The sequence below is a fragment of the Phasianus colchicus genome, chromosome 29 (genome assembly GCF_987193195.1).
Source record: "Phasianus colchicus chromosome 29, bPhaCol1.hap1.1, whole genome shotgun sequence".
Lineage (NCBI taxonomy): Eukaryota > Metazoa > Chordata > Aves > Galliformes > Phasianidae > Phasianus > Phasianus colchicus.
Window position 1 is genome coordinate 3,955,155 of NC_143464.1, and position 17,181 is coordinate 3,972,335.

Below are 17,181 nucleotides of genomic sequence, written 5' to 3' on the forward strand. Positions count from 1 at the left end.
GCTCAACCCCGCCCACCCGGCCCTCAAGCCACGCCCACCACGCGTCAGCCCCGCCCCCAAGCCCCGCCCCCTGGACCCAAACCTGCGTTGGCGCCAAAACCCGGCAGGTAGGGGCGGGGCTTAAAGCAGGAAGGGGCGGGGCTTAAAAGCCGGAAGGGGCGGGGCTTAATATTTGAGTGGCGTGGTTTGTTTTGGGGGCGTGGCTTCTTTCTAAGGGGCGGGGCCTGGGGCGGTGGGTTTTAATGGGGTATTTTGGGGGGGGGGTCACTTTGGAGGGGTCTCTATGGGGGGGTCACAATTTGGGGGGTCGTTATTGGTTTTGGGGGGGGTCTCTATGGGGGGGTCTCGATGGGGGGGTCATTATTTGGTGGGGGGCCCTTTGGGGGGGGGTTTCCATTGGGGGGGTCACAATTTGGGGGGATCATTATTTGGGGGGGTCTCTATTGGGGGGGCTCTACTGGGGGGGTCATTATTGGGGTCCTTTTTTGGGGGGGGGTCCCTGTTGGGGTTCATTATTTGGGAGGGGGATTCTCCATTGGGGGGGCCTCTATGGGGGGGGTCATAATTGGGGGGGTCTCTATTGGGGGGGGTCTCTATTGGGGGGGGCTCATTATTTGAGGGGGGTCTCTATGGGGGGGGTCTCTATTGGGGGGGGTCTTTATGGGGGGGGTCTTTATTGGGGGGGGTTCTATTGGGGGGGGTCTTTATGGGGGGGGGCTCATTATTTGAGGGGGGTCTCTATTGGGGGGGTCTCTATGGGGGGGGTCATTATTTGGGGGGGGTCTCTATTGGGGGGGGTCTTTATGGGGGGCTCATTATTTGGCAGGCGTCCCTTTGGGGGGGGTCTCTACTGGGGGGGGGGTCTCTATGGGGGGGGTCTTTATGGAGGGGGGCTCATTATTTGGGGGGGGTCTCTATTGGGGAGGGGGTCTCATTATTGGGGGGGGCGTCTCTATTGGGGGGGGTCTCTATGGGGGGGTCAATATTTGGGGGGGGGCTCTATGGGGGGGTCTTTATGGGGGGGGCTTATTATTTGGGGGGTCTCTATTGGGGGGGGTCTCTATGGGGGGGGGCTCATTATTTGAGGGGGGGGTCATTTTGGGGAGGGGGTCCCTGTTGGGGGGGGAGGTCATTATTTGGGGGGGTGGGTGTCACTATTTTGGGGGGGGGGGGGGTCATTTTGTTGTGGGGGGGGAGGGGTTCACTTTGGAGGTCCCCCCCCCCCCCCCTCCTAATTTTCCCTCTGTTCCCCCCCCCCCCCCCCAGCCCGGCGCCGCCCCCCCCCGACGCCGCCCGTTCCCTGCGCCAAAGCCTCGCCAGCTTCTTCGAGTGACCCCCAAAAATGATGGGGGGGGGCAACCCCAAATATGGGAGGACCCCCCCCCTTAATATCGGGACCCCCCCCTAAAACGGGCGACCCCCCCCCCCAAAAAAAAAAATATTGTTAACCCCCCCAGCGTGGCACCATTTACCCCCCCACCCTTTTAACCCCCCCCCCCCCCCAAAAATGGGAGCCCCAAAATTGGGGAACGTTTCCCACCCCCCCCTCTGCCCCCCCCACCCTCCATTCCAAGCCCCCCCAAACTGGGATTCCCCAAACTGGGAGCACCTTAAAATGGGATCTTATGGGACTGGGATCCCCCCATACTGGGATTCCCCAAACTGGGAGCACCTTAAACTGGGAGAGCCACAAACTGGGACCCTATGAACTGGGACTCCCCCATACTGGGATTCCCCATACTGGGATCCTATGGAACTGGGACCCCCCCATACTGGGACCCCCCTCCAAACTGGGACAGCCTTAAACTGGGACCCTATGGAACTGGGATCACCCCAAACTGGGAGCACCTTAAACTGGGATCTTATGGGACTGGGATCCCCCAAACTGGGATCCCCCAAACTGGGACCCTATGGGACTGGGATCCCCCCAAACTGGGATTCCCCAAACTGGGAGCACCTTAAACTGGGATCACCCCAAACTGGGACCCTATGGAACTGGGATGCCCCCATACTGGGATCCCTCATACTGGGACCCCCCTCCAAACTGGGACAGCCCCAAACTGGAACCCTATGGATCTGGGATCACCCCAAACTGGGACCCTATGGGACTGGGACCCCCCCAAACTGGGATTCCCCAAACTGGGAGCACCTTAAACTGGGATCTTATGGAACTGGGATCCTCCATACTGGGATCCTATGGAACTGGGACCCCCCAAACTGGGATTCCCCAAACTGGGAGCACCTTAAACTGGGAGAGCCGCAAACTGGGACCCTATGAACTGGGATCCCTCATCCTGGGACCCCCTCCAAACTGGGAGCACCTTAAACTGGGATCTTATGGGACTGGGATCCCCTCATACTGGGCTTCCCCATACTTGGAGCACCTTAAACTGGGAGAGCCCCAAACTGGGACCCTATTGGACTGGGATCCCCCAAACTGGGACCCTATGGAACTGGGATCCCTCATACTGGGACACCCTCCAAACTGGGAGAGCCTCAAACTGGAACCCTATGGGACTGGGATCCCCCATACTGGGATCCTGTGGAACTGGGATCCCCCCATACTGGGATCCCTCATACTGGGACCCCCCTCCAAACTGGGACAGCCCCAAACTGGAACCCTATGGAACTGGGATCACCCCAAACTGGGACCCTATGGGACTGGGATCCCCCCAAACTGGGATTCCCCAAACTGGGAGCACCTTAAACTGGGAGAGCCCCAAACTGGGACCCTATGGGACTGGGATCACCCCAAACTGGGATCACTCCATACTGGGACACCTTAAACTGGAACCCTATTGAACTGGGAACCCCCAAACTGGGACAGTCCCATACTGGGATCACCCCCAAACTGGGATCCTATGGAACTGAGAACCCCCAAACTGGGATTTCCCTATACTGGGACCCTATAGGACTGGGATCCCCTCCCAAACTGGGACAGCCCCAAACTGGAAAACTGCCATACTGGGAACCCCCAAACTGGGATTTCCCTATACTGGGATGCTCCAAACTGGGATCACCCCATAATGGGAACACCTTAAACTGGGATCCTATGGAACTGGGATCCCCCAAACTGGGATCCCCCAAACTGGGAGCACCTTCAACTGGGATCCTATGGAACTGGGATCCCCCAAACTGGAAAACTCCCAACTGGGATCCCCCATACTGGGATCCAACCCAAACTGGGATCCTATGGAACTGGGATCCCCCCAAACTGGGACCCCCCCTCCCCCAACTGCTTCCCCCCCCAGCTGCTGCTCTTGGCTCCGCCCCTCGCTCAAGCCCCGCCCCCTCCACCCCTGAAGCCCCGCCCCCTCTCTCTGACCACGCCCACTCCCCCGCTCAAAGCCCCGCGCCTCTCCTCAAGTGGGCGTGGCCTCGCGGCTCACGTGACGCGCTCAAGCCCCGCCCCCTCCGCTGTGTAAGCTCCGCCCCCCCCGGCAATAAAGCGCTGCTGCTGAGCGACGGACCCTATGGAATTGGGGGGGGGGGTTGGGAGGGGGGGCTGGAGCGGCCATTGTGACGTCACAGAGCCCCATTGTGACGTCACAGAGCCCCATTGTGACGTCATACAGCCCCATTGTGACGTCGTAGAGCTCCATTGTGAAGTCACAATACCTACTGTGACATCACAGAGCTCCATTATGACGTCACAAAGCCCCATTGTGACGTCACAGAGCCCATTATGATGTCACAGAGCCCATTGTGATGTCACAATCCCTATTATGACGTCATAGGGCCCCGTTATGACGTCACAGAGCCCCATTATGACGACACACTGCCTCATTGTGACGTCACAGAGCTCCATTATGACGTCACAACGGCCATTATGTCATCACGGAGCCCATTGTGATGTCACAGAGTCCCATTATGACGTCACAATGCCTATTATGACGTCACACTGCCTCATTCTGATGTCACGCAGCCCCATTATGACATCACAATGCCCATTATGACATCACAAAGCCCCATTATGACGCCACAGAGCCCCATTGTGACATCACAAAGCCTATTAATGACGTCACAGAGCCCATTATGACATCACAAAGCCCCGTTATGACGTCATAGAGCCCCATTATGACGTCACAAAGCCCCGTTATGATGTCACAATGCCCGTCATGACATCACAGAGCCCCATTGTGACATCACAATACCTATTATGACATCACAGAGCCCATTGTGACGTCACAGAGCCCCATTGTGATGTCACAATACCTATTATGACGTCACAGAGCCCATTATGACGTCACAAAGTTCCGTTACGACGTCACAAAGCCCCATTATGACGTCACAGAGCCCATTGTGATGTCACAAAGCGTCATTATGACATCACAGAGCCCCATTATGACGTCACAGGGCCTCATTATGACGTCACACAGCCCCACTGTGACGTCACAGAGATCGATTCTGACGTCACAATGCCCATTATGACATCACAGCGCCCCATTGTGACGTCACACAGCCCCATTGTGACATCACAGAGCCCATTATGACGTCACAAAGTCCCATTATGACGTCACAATGCCTATTAATGACATCACAGAGCCCATTCTGACATCAAAAAGCCCCGTTATGACGTCACAGATCCCAGTTATGACGTCACAGAGCCCATTATGACATCACAGAGCCCGTTATGACGTCACAGAGCCCCATTGTGATGTCACAATACCTATTATGACGTCATAGGGCCCCGTTGTGACGTCATAGAGCCCCATTATGACGTCACACTGCCTCATTGTGATGTCACTGAGACCATTATGACGTCACAACGGCCATTATGTCACCACGGAGCCCATTGTGACGTCACAGAGTCCCATTATGACGTCACAATACCTATTATTACGTCACAGAGTCCCATTATGACGTCACAACGGCCCGTTATGACGTCACAGAGCCCCATTATGACGTCACAATGCCCATTATGACGTCACACTGCCTCATTCTGATGTCACGCAGCCCCATTATGACGTCACAATGCCCATTATGACATCACAAAGCCCCATTATGACGCCACAGAGCCCCATTGTGACATCACAAAGCCTATTAATGACGTCACAGAGCCCATTATGACATCACAAAGCCCCGTTATGACGTCATAGAGCCCCATTATGACGTCACAAAGCCCCGTTACGATGTCACAATGCCCGTCATGACATCACAATACCTATTATGACATCACAGAGCCCATTGTGACGTCACAGAGCTCCATTATGATGTCACAATACCTATTATGACGTCACAGAGCCGATTATGACGTCACAGAGCCGATTATGACGTCACAAAGCCCCGTTACGACATCACAAAGCCCCATTATGACGTCACAGAGCCCCATTATGACGTCACAGAGCCCATTGTGATGTCACAAAGCGTCATTATGACATCACAGAGCCCCATTATGACGTCACAGGGCCTCATTATGACATCACACAGCCCCACTGTGACGTCACAGAGCTCCATTCTGACGTCACAATGCCCATTATGACATCACAGCGCCCCATTGTGACGTCACACAGCCCCATTGTGACGTCACAGAGCCCATTATGACGTCACAAAGCCCCATTGTGACGCCACAATGCCTATTAATGACGTCACAGAGCCCATTATGACATCACAATACCTATTATGACGTCACAGAGCCCATTATGACGTCACAAAGCCCCACTGTGACGTCACAGAGCCCATTATGACGTCACAATACCTATTATGACGTCACAGAGCCACCCTATAGATTTTGGGGTTCCTATAGGATGGGAGGGGGGAACTTTGGACCCTATAGAGCCTGGGTGGGAGCATTGGGCCCCTATAGGTTGCAGGGTGGCCCTATGGACTCTATAGAATGGTGGGGGGCTCTTTGGACCCTATAGATCTTGGTGGATCCTATAGGATTTGAGGGGGGGTTCCTATGGACCCTATAGAGCCCATGTGGGGTCTCTGGACCCCTACAGGCTTTGGGGTGGCCCTATGGCCCCTATAGAATGGTGGGGGGTTCTTTGGACCCTATAGATTTTGGGGGTCCTATAGGATGAACTGGGGGAACCTGTGGACCCTATAGAGCCTGGGTGGGAGCTTTGATCCCATATAGGTTTGGGGGTGGGTCTATGGACCCTATTGATTTTGAGGGGTCCTATAGGATGGGAGGGGGTTTCCTATGGACCCTATAGAGCCCATGTGGGGTCTCTGGACCCCTATAGGCTTTGGGGTGGCCCTATGGACCCTATAGAATGGTGGGGGGGTCTCTTTGGACCCTATAGATTTTGGTGGATCCTATAGGACGGAGGGAGAGTTCCTATGGACCCTATAGAGCCTGGGTGGGAGCTTTGACTCCATATAGGTTTGGGGGTGGGTCTATGGACCCTATAGATTTTGGGGGGTCCTATAGGATGGATGGGGGGTTCCTATGGACCCTATAGAGCCCATGTGGGGCCATTGGGCCCCTACAGGTTTTCGAGTGGCCCTATGGACCCTATAGAACGGTGGGGACCCTATAGGTTTTGGGGAGTCCTATAGGGTGGGAGGGGGGAACTTTGGACCCTATAGAGCCTGGGTGGGAGCATTGGGCCCCTATAGGTTTCAGGGTGGCCCTATGGACCCTATAGAATGGTGGGGGGCTCTTTGGACCCTATAGATTTTGGGGGTCCTATAGGATGGATGAGGGGAACCTATGGACCCTATAGAGCCTGGCTGGGAGCTTTGATTCCATATAGGTTTGGGGGTGGGTCTATGGGCCCTATAGATTTTGGGGGGTCCTATAGGATGGATGGGGGGTTCCTATGGACCCTATAGAGCCCATGTAGGGTTGTGGGACTCCTATAGGTTTCAGGGTGGCCCTATGGACCCTATAGAATGGTGGGGACCCTATAGGTTTTGGGGAGTCCTATAGGGTGGGAAGGGGGAACTTTGGACCCTATAGAGCTTGGGTGGGGGTGTTGGGCACCTATAGGTTGCAGGGTGGCCCTATGGACCCTATAGAATGGTGGGGGGGTCTCTTTGGACCCTATAGATTTTGGTGGATCCTATAGGATTTGAGGGGGGTTCCTATGGACCCTATAGAGCCCATGTGGGGTCTCTGGACCCCTATAGGCTTTGGGGTGGCCCTATAAACCCTATAGAATGGTGGGGGGGTCTCTTTGGACCCTATAGATTTTGGTGGATCCTATAGGACGGAGGGAGAGTTCCTATGGACCCTATAGAGCCTGGGTGGGAGCTTTGATTCCATATAGGTGTGGGGGTGGGTCTATGGACCCTATCGATTTTGGGGGGTCCTATAGGATGGATGGGGGGTTCCTATAGGACCCTATAGAGCCCATGTGGGGTCATTGGGCCCCTACAGGTTTTCGAGTGGCCCTATGGACCCTATAGAATGGTGGGGACCCTATAGGTTTTGGGGGGTCCTATAGGATGGGAGGGGGGAACTTTGGACCCTATAGAGCTTGGGTGGGGGTGTTGGGCACCTATAGGTTGCAGGGTGGCCCTATGGACTCTATAGAATGGTGGGGGGCTCTTCGGACCCTATAGATTTTGGGGGGTCCTATAGGATGGGAGGGGGGAACTTATGGACCCTATAGAGCCCATGTGGAAGCTTTGATTCCACAGAGGTTTGGGGGTGGGTCTATGGACCCTATAGATTTTGGGGGGTCCTATAGGATGGGAGGGGGGAACTTATGGACCCTATAGAGCCCATGTGGGGTCATTGGACCCCTATAGGTTTCAGGGTGGCCCTATGGACCCTATAGAATGGTGGGGGTCTCTTTGGATCCTATAGATTTTGGGGAGTCCTATAGGATGGGAGGGGGGTTCCTATGGACCCTATAGAGCCCATGTGGGGTCATTGGGCCCCTATAGGTTGCAGGGTGGCCCTATGGACCCTATAGAACGGTGTGAGGGCTGTTTGGACCCTATAGGATTTTTTTGCTGGGATCTTTCGGGGTGACCCTATAGACGTTGGGGGGGTGAACAACTGCGGACCCATAGAAATAAGGCGCAGTTCTACGGACCCTATATAGTTCCTATAGTGGGTCACTGTAGAATGGAGAATAGGGGTGTGGGGGGGTTTAACCTATAGAGCCTCGAAGGGCCCTACGGATCCTATAGAGCCTGGAGAAGGGGACAAAAAACCCTATAAATTAGGGGGGGGGGGGCGGAGCCCCATAAGCCCCACAAAGCTGCAGGACCCTAAAAAGAAAAACGCTCCTTTATAACCCTGCCAGGACCTGGGAAGCGGAAAAGGGGGGGGGGGGGGCGGAGCGTCGTCGCGCGTTGATGACGCGGAGCGGTGACGTCATCAGTGCGCGCAAAAGGGGGGAAAATGGCGGCGGGGAAAGCGCAGCGCTACGAGGCGTTCGTCAGCGACGTGCTGCGTCGGGACCTGCGGTCAGTGACGTCATCAACGCGCGACACCCCGCAACGCTCCCTAATGGAGCGGCAATGGGACCCCAGTGGGACCCCAAATAGGGACCCCAAAGGGACCGCAAATAGGGCAGCAATGGGACCCCATAGGGACCCAAATAGGGCAGCAGTGGGATCCCAAAGAGACCCCAAATAGGGACCCCAAAGGGACCCCAAATAGGGCAGCAATGGGATCCCAAAGAGACCCCATATAGGGACCCCAAAGGGACCGCAAATAGGGCAGCAATGGGATCCCAATGGAATCCCAAATAGGTACCCCAAAGGGACCCCAAATAGGGAACCCAAAGGGACCCAAATAGGGCAGCAATGGGATCCCAATGGAATCCCAAATAGGGACCCCAAAGGGACCCCAAATAGAGCAGCAATGGGACCCCAATGGGACTCCAAATAGGGCAGCAATGGGACCCCAAAGGGACCCAAATAGGGACCCCAAAGGGACTCCAAATAGGGCAGCAATGGGACCCTAATGGGACCCCAAATAGAGACCCCAAAGGGACCCAAATAGGGCAGCAATGGGATCCCAATGGCATCCCAAATAGGGACCCCAAAGGGACCCCAAATAGGGCAGCAATGGGATCCCAATGGAATCCCAAATAGGGACCCCAAAGGGACCCCAAATAGGGCAGCAATGGGACCCCAAAGGGACCCAAATAGGGACCCCAAAGGGACCCCAAATAGGGCAGCAATGGACCCCAATGGGATCCCAAATAGGGATCCTAAATAGGGCAGCAATGGGATCCCAAAGAGACCCCAAATAGGGACCCCAAAGGGACCCCAAATAGGGCAGCAATGGGATCCCAAAGAGACCCCATAGAGGTACCCCAAAGGGACCCCAAATAGGGAACCCAAAGGGACCCAAATAGGGCAGCAATGGGATCCCAATGGAATCCCAAATAGGGACCCCAAAGGGACCCCAAATAGAGCAGCAATGGGACCCCAAAGGGACCCCAAATAGGGCAGCAATGGGACCCCAAAGGGACCCAAATAGGGACCCCAAAGGGACCCCAAATAGGGTAGCAATGGGACCCCAATGGAATCCCAAATAGGGACCCCAAAGGGACCCCAAATAGGGCAGCAATGGGACCCCAAATAGGGACCCAAATAGGGACCCCAAAGGGACCCCAAATAGGGCAGCAATGGAACCCCAATGGAATCCTAAATAGGGACCCCAAAGGGACCCCAAATAGGGCAGCAATGGACCCCAATGGGACCCCAAATAGGGACCCCAAAGGGACCCCAAATAGGGCAGCAATGGGATCCCAAAGAGACCCCAAATAGGTACCCCAAAGGGACCCCAAATAGGGACCCCAAAGGGACCCCAAATAGGGCAGCAATGGAACCCCAATGGAATCCTAAATAGGGACCCCGAAGGGACCCCAAATAGGGCAGCAATGGGACCCCAAATAGGGACCTGGATGGGACCCCAAATAGGGCAGCAATGGGACCCCAAATAGGGCAGCAATGGGACCCCAAAGGGACCCCAAAGGGACCCAAATAGGGCAGCAATGGGATCCCAATGGAATCCCAAATAGGGACCCCTACGGGACCCCAAATAGGGCAGCAATGGGACCCCAAAGGGACCCAAATAGGGCAGCAATGGGACCCCAATGGGACCCCAAATAGGGCAGCAATGAGATCCCAGAGAGACCCCAAATAGGGACCCCAAAGGGACCCCAAATAGGGCAGCAATGGGACCCCAAATAGGGACCCCAAAGGGACCCCAAATAGGGACCTGAATGGGATCCCAAAGGGGACCCCAATAGGGACCTAAATGGACCCCAAAGGCACCTCAAATAGGGGCCGCAAATAGGGCACCAATGGGATCCCAATGGGACCCCAAATAGGGCACGTATGGGATCCCAATGGGACCCCAAATAGGGCAGCAATGGAACCCCAATGGGATCCCAAAGAGACCCCAAATAGGGACCCCAAAGGGATCCCCCTATTTGGGGTCCCTATTTGGGGTCTCTTTGGGGCCCCTTTGGGGTCCTATTGGGGTCCCTACTTGGGGTCCTATTTGGGGTCCCTTTGGGGTTCCCTTGGGGCCCCATTTAGGTCTCTATTTGGGGTCCCTTTTGGGTTCCCATTGGGGTCCTATTGGGGTCCCTTTGGGGTCCGTATTTGGGGTTCGTCTGGGATCCCATAGATGCCCTATTTGGGGTCCCTTTGGGGTCCCTTTTGGGTTCCCTTTAGGATCCCATTGGGGTCCCATTGGTGCCCTATTTGGGGTCCCTTTTGGGTTCTTACTGGGGTCCCATTCAGGTCCCTATTTGGGGTCCCTATTTGGGGTCCCTTTGGGGTCCCTATTTGGGGTCTCTTTGGGATCCCATTGGGGTTCCATTGCTGCCCTATTTGGGGTCCCATTGGGATCCCATACGTGCCCTATTTGGGGTCTCTTTGGGATCCCATTGGTGCCCTATTTGCGGCCCCTATTTGAGGTGCCTTTGGGGTCCATTTAGGTCCCTATTGGGGTCCCCTTTGGGATCCCATTCAGGTCCCTATTTGGGGTCCCTTTGGGGTCCCTATTTGGGGTCTCTCCGAGATCTCATTGCTGCCCTATTTGGGGTCCCATTGGGGTCCCATTGCTGCCCTATTTGGGATTCCATTGGGATCCCATTGCTGCCCTATTTGGGTCCCTTTGGGGTCCCTTTGGGGTCCCATTTCTGCCCTATTTGGGGTCCCTTCGGGGTCCCTATTTAGGATTCCATTGGGGTTCCAAATAGGGTCTGGAATGGGACCCACCAACTGACTATAAGCCCCGCCCCCTGACTGTAAGCCCCGCCCCCACTGCACAACCCCCCGCCCCAGTGTCCAATCACCGCCCAAATCGGTCGAGGCCACGCCCTCAAAATGGAAGACCACGCCCACATCCTTGGAAGCCACGCCCACCTGCAGCTAGCCACGCCCCCAAGCCAATCCTCATGTCAAAACTAAGCTCCGCCCACTTTTGCTTAGCCCCGCCCATTGCCGCCGAAGCCCCGCCCACAACCAACCCATCTCTATTAGCATCAGGCCCCGCCCCCATTGATTTTGACCACGCCTCCTTTCGCCTTAAGCCCCGCCCCCCGCCCCTTACGCGTTGAGGCATCGCCCAGCATCCGGTTTAAGCCCCGCCCCCATCCGGTTTGAAGCCCCGCCTCCTTCCCCGGCATTGACGCAGCGCCCCCTGCAGGCGGGTTCAGGAACAGCGCGACGCCGTGTGGGAGCAGCAGGCGCAGGTCCTCCAGCTGCGAGCCGCCATTGGCCGCCTCCAGGTGGGCGGGGCCGGAAGGGGGCGTGGCTTGACCCGGATGTGGGCGTGGTCAGTAGATGGGGGTGGGGCTTAGGGGGGGTTGTTGGGGGGAATTGGGGAGGGGGGTTTTGGGGTGGAATTTGGGGGGGTTTTGGGGAGCTGGTTGGGGGGTTTAGGAGGAATTTGGGGGGATTTTGAGGGGATTTGGGGGGGATTTGGGGGGGGTTGGGGGAGTTTGGGGGCATTTTGGGGGTCTTTGTGGGGATTTGGGGGTATCTGGGGGTCCTTGGGGGGATTTAGGAGGTTTAGGGGGATTTTGGGGGGCTCAGGGGGGGATTTGGGGGGATTTGGGGGGTCTTTGGGGGGATTTGGGGGGGAATTTGGGGGGATCTGGGGGTCCTTGGGGGGATTTAGGAGGTTTAGGGGGATTTGGGGGGCTCAGGGGGGATTTTGGGGGGGTTGGGGGGAGTTTGGGGGGATTTGGGGGGGATTTGGGGGGAATTTAGGAGGATCTGGGGGTCCTTGGGGGGATTTATGAGGTTTAGGGGGATTTTGGGGGGATCAGTGAGGATTTGGGGGGATTTTGGGGGTCTTTGGGGGATTTGGGGGGAATTTGGGGGTATCTGGGGGTCCTTGGGGGGATTTATGAGGTTTAGGGGGATTTTGGGGGGCTCAGGGGGGATTTGGGGGGGGTTGGGGGGATTTTGGGGGCCTTTGTGGGGATTTGGGGGGGAATTTGGGGGGATCTGGGGGTCCTTGGGGGGATTTATGAGGTTTAGGGGGATTTTGGGGGGCTCAGGGGGGATTTGGGGGGGGTTGGGGGGAGTTTGGGGGGATTTGGGGGGTCTTTGGGGGGATTTGGGGGGGAATTTGGGGGGATCTGGGGGTCCTTGGGGGGATTTATGAGGTTTAGGGGGATTTTGGGGGGCTCAGGGGGGAGTTTGGGGGGATTTTGGGGGTCTTTGGGGGGATTAGGGGGGGAATTTGGGGGGATCTGGGGGTCCTTGGGGGGATTTAGGAGGTTTAGGGGGATTTTGGGGGGATCAGTGGGGATTTTGGGGGGGTTGGGGGGAGTTTGGGGGGATTTTGGGGGTCTTTGGGGGGATTTGGGGGGGAATTAGGGGGGATCTGGGGGTCCTTGGGGGGATTTATGAGGTTTAGGGGGATTTTGGGGGGCTCAGGGGGGATTTGGGGGGGGTTGGGGGGAGTTTGGGGGGATTTTGGGGGTCTTTGGAGGGATTTGGGGGGAATTTGGGGGGATCTGGGGGTCCTTTGGGGGATTTAGGAGGTTTAGGGGGAATTTGGGGGGGATTTGGAGGGTCTCAGGGGGGATTTGGGGGTGAATTTGGGGGGGATTTGGGGGGTCTTTGGGGGAATTTGAGAGTTTAGGGAGACTTTGGGGGGATTTTGGGGGGTTCTGGGGGGGTTGGGGGGTGAATTTGGGGGAGATTTGGGGGGAATTTGGGGGGCTCTGGGGAGATTTGTGGGTATTGGGGAGGAATTTGGGGGTCTTTAGGGGCTTAAGGGGGAAATTGGGGGGATTTTGGGGGCTCTGGGAGGAATTTGGGGGTGAATTTGGGGGGGTTTTGGGGTCCTAGGGGGGATTAGGGGGTGTATTTGGGGGGATTCTGGGGGGCTCAGGGGGGATTTGGGAGCGAATTTGGGGGAGATTTGGGAGGATTTGGGGGTTTGGGGGTAATTTGGGGGGTCTTTGGGGGGTCTTTGGGGGTTTAGGTGGAATTTGGGGGGGAATTTGGGGGTCTTCGGGGATATTTTTGCAGGAGGGCTGAATTTTGAGGGGCGGTTTGGGGTCTTTTTATGGGGCGGAGGAGTTTTATTTTGGGGGGGGGGTTCTGTTGGGGGGGAGGGGTGGGTGGTTTTATTTTGGGGGGGGGTCTCAGAGTGATTTTGGGGGGTCTCCCCCCCCCCATTTTAGGATGCTGCCACAGCACCCCTGCGCACTCAGGTGGATCTGGGCTGCAACTTCTATGTCAATGCTGAAGTGTGAGTGATGCCCCCCCCCCATAAGACCCCCAAATCCCCCCCAAATTTCCCCAGGACCCCCAGTTCCAACCCCAGGTCCCCCCAAATCCCCCCCCAGGGACCCCCAAACCCCCCTCAAATTCCCTCAAGGACCCCATATTCCACCCCAAGTCCCCCAAAACCCCTTCAGTGACCCCCAAATCCCCCCCCAGTTCCACCCCAAGACCCCCAATCCCACCCCAGGTCCCCCCAAATTGCCCCAAGGACCCCTAAAACCCCCCTAGGGACCCCCAACCTCCCCCCCAATCACCCAAAGACCCCCAATCCCACCCCAGGTCCATGTAAATCCCCCCCCCAGGACCCCCAAATCCCCCCCAAACCTCCCCAAATGCCCCCAATCCCACACCAGGTCCCCCATAAATCCCCCCAGGGACCCCCAAACCCCCCTCAAATTCCCTCAAGGACCCCCAGTTCCACCCCGGGTCCCCCCAGATCCACCCCACATCTTCTCAAGACACCAAATCCCACCCCAGGTCCCCTTAAATGCCCCCCTATGACCCCCAAATCCCCCCCAAATCTCCCCAAATGCCCCCAATCCCACCCCAGGTCCCCCAGAAATCCCCCCAGGGACCCCCAAACCCGCCTCAAATTCCCTCAAGGACCCCCAGTTCCACCCCAGGTCCCCCCAGATCCACCCCAAATCTCCTCAAGACACCAAATCCCACCCCAGTTCCTCTTAAATGCCCCCCCAGGACACCCAAATCCCCCCCAAATCTCCGCAGGACCCCCAGTTCCACCCCAGGTCCCCCCAAATTCCCCCGAAGGACCCCCAAATCCTCCTCAAATTCCCTCAAGGACCCCATATTCCACCCCAAGTCCCCCAGAACCCCTTCAGTGACCCCCAAATCCCCCCCAGTTCCACCCCAAGACCCCCAATCCCACCCCAGGTCCCCTAAAATCCCCCCCAGGGACCCCCAACCTCCCCCCTAATCACCCAAAGACCCCCAATCCCACCCCAGGTCCCCCCAAATTGCCCCAAGGACCCCTAAAACCCCCCTAGGGACCCCCAACCTCCCCCCTAATCACCCAAAGACCCCCAATCCCACCCCAAGTCCACATAAATCCCCCCCCAGGACCCCCAAATCCCCCCCAAACCTCCCCACATGCCCCCAATCCCACCCCAGGTCCCCCAGAAATCCCCCCAGGGACCCCCAAACCCCCCTCAAATTCCCTCAAGGACCCCCAAATCCCCCCCAGCTCCCCCCCAAAAGCCCTTTATTCACCCCAAATCCCCCCCAGTTCCACCCAAAGACCCCCAATCCCACCCCAGGTGCCCCCAGATCCCCTAGGGTTCCCACAAAACCCCTTCAGTGACCCCCAAATCACTGCCAGATCTCCTCAAGACCCCCAATCCCACCCCAGGTCCCCTGTAAATCCCCCCAGGACCCCCAAATCCCCCCCAAACCTCCCCAAATGCCCCCAATCCCACCCCAGGTCCCCCATAAATCCCCTCAGGACCCCCAAACCCCCCTCAAATTCCCCCAAGGACCCCCAAATTCCCCCCAGCACCCCCCCAAAAGCCCTTTATTGACCCCCAAATCCCCCCCAGGCCGGACCCCCAACGTCTCTTTGTGGCTCTGGGTTATGGGTTCTATGCAGAGCTGACGTTGCCCGAAGCTCTCCGTCACCTCGACCGTCGCAGCAGGATGCTGGACAAGTAAGCCCCGCCCACTTCCGGTTTTGACCACGCCCACCGCCGAATAGGCCACGCCCCCATACTTAGACCCCAGCCCTGCTCTCATAAAAGCCCACCATTGAAGTTTTATGGGAGGAGCCAAGGGATGCAGACCACGCCCCCAGCTTTAAGACACGCCCCCTTGCTTAAGGCCACGCCCTCCTTTCTTTAGGCCACGCCCCCTTTCCTAAAGCCCCGCCCCCACAATAGGCTCCAGCCACCCGTCAATCTCCACCATTGAAGGCCAATGAAAAATTGAAGGGAGGGGGCCAGGCACGTGTGGCCACGCCCACAATTTTAGGCCACGCCCCCCGTTTCCCACAACCCCCTGCTCGTCCTATAGGCTCCGCCCCTTCGGCAAGCCACGCCCCCTCCTTGAGCCACGCCTCCTTATCCAGGCCACGCCCACCTCTGCTAGGCCACGCCCCTTCTCGAAAGCCACACCCCCTCTGATAGGCCACGCCCGTTCTGATAAGCTCAGCTCCCACCAATGATGCCCTATGGGAACCAATAAGCCACGCCCCCTATTTAAGCCACGCCCACCAGTTTAGCCACGCCCGCTTGTTTCAGGCACGCCCCCTCTGATAGGCTGAGCTCCCACCAATGATGCCCTATGGGAGCCAATAAGCCACGCCCCCTACTTAAGCCCCGCCTCCTTATTCGGGCCACGCCGATCTCTGATAGGCCACGCCCCTTCTCTAAGCCACGCCCCCTCTGATAGCCATATCCCTCTGATAGGCTCAGCGCCCACCAATGATGCCCTATGGACGCCAATAAGCTCCGCCCCCTACTTAAACCACGCCCCCTTACTCAGGCCACGCCCATCGCTCTAAACCACGCCCCCTTTCAGAAGACCACGCCCACTTCCCCCCCTAAGCCCCGCCCCCTCCCGCAGGCTCAGCGAATCCCTGACGCGGGACGGCGCTCAGATCCGCGCCCACATCCGCCTGGTGCTGGAGGTAAGCCCCGCCCCCTCATTAACCCCTCTGCTAATTAACGAACCCGTCGTTAGCGAGCCCCGTCTTCGTTAACTGCTTTTTTAATTAACGCTTTGTTCACGCAGGGTCTGCGGGAGCTGCAGGGCTTCCAGGATCCCCCGGGTGAACTCTGACCTTGGGGTGACCTTTGACCTTGGGGTGGCCTTTGACCTTGGGGTGACCTCTGACCCTTTGGGGGAAGGGGGAATCGGAAGTTGCTCTTTTACAAGTGGGATTAAAGTGGGAATAAATCTGGAGTAATGTGGACGTACATCTGGAAGAAAATGTGAATAAAAACGGGGGGGGGGGAGAGGGAGGGGGGCGTGGCCTCGGAGTGAGCAGAATGATTGGTTGGGGCCTCGGTAGGCGGGAAGAGTAGGAGCACGGTGATTGGTTGAGGGATCTGTCAGTAGGAAAAGCAGGAGCATAACTTCAGTGTGATGCACAAGGGGTGGGGCTACAGCAGAAGGAGTGCGGTGATTGGTTGAGAGCTTTGTGGGCGGGAAGAGTGGGGGCGTGGCCTCGGGGTGAGCACAGTGATTGGTTGAAGGCTCTGTCCATGGGAGGGGCACACAGCGATTGGTCGAGGGCTCTGTCAGTGGGAGGAGAGGGAGCACAGTGATTGGTTGAGAGCTCTGTGGGTGGGAATAGCAAGGGGGCGTGGCCTCCGTGTGAGGCAAAAGGGGCGGGGCTACAGCAGAGCCTCATTTTGTGTGCTTCCATGGATGCAGGAGGGCAGCATTCTCGAAGCCATTACACGCATTTTCTGCTACATCAAAGCTTTTCTTTCCCTCTCCTGTTATTTTTCCCTTCCCTTCCTGCTTCCCGAAATGCTGTTTAAGAACGAA

The 17,181-nt window shown here is 57.1% G+C and overlaps 1 protein-coding gene across 1 annotated transcript; it reads left to right on the top strand.

Moving 5' to 3' along the window:
• Window positions 1-8,241: 8,241 nt before the first annotated feature.
• Window positions 8,242-16,606, top strand: UXT (ubiquitously expressed prefoldin like chaperone). Its single transcript, XM_090126736.1, has 6 exons — window positions 8,242-8,370; window positions 11,579-11,660; window positions 13,575-13,642; window positions 15,231-15,338; window positions 16,252-16,315; window positions 16,420-16,606. Exons 1-6 carry the CDS (start codon window positions 8,306-8,308, stop codon window positions 16,465-16,467), a joined length of 435 nt encoding a protein of 144 aa, XP_089982862.1. The 5' UTR covers window positions 8,242-8,305; the 3' UTR covers window positions 16,468-16,606.
• The last annotated feature ends 575 nt before the right edge of the window (window positions 16,607-17,181 follow it).

Excerpts from the sequence above, each read along its gene's own strand:
- UXT (XM_090126736.1), top strand. The coding sequence starts at position 8,306 with ATGGCGGCGGGGAAAGCGCAGCGCTACGAGGCGTTCGTCAGCGACGTG. Across the intron at positions 13,643-15,230 it reads TTCTATGTCAATGCTGAAGT|GCCGGACCCCCAACGTCTCT; the intron begins GTGAGTGATGCC and ends AATCCCCCCCAG. Across the intron at positions 16,316-16,419 it reads ACATCCGCCTGGTGCTGGAG|GGTCTGCGGGAGCTGCAGGG; the intron begins GTAAGCCCCGCC and ends TTGTTCACGCAG.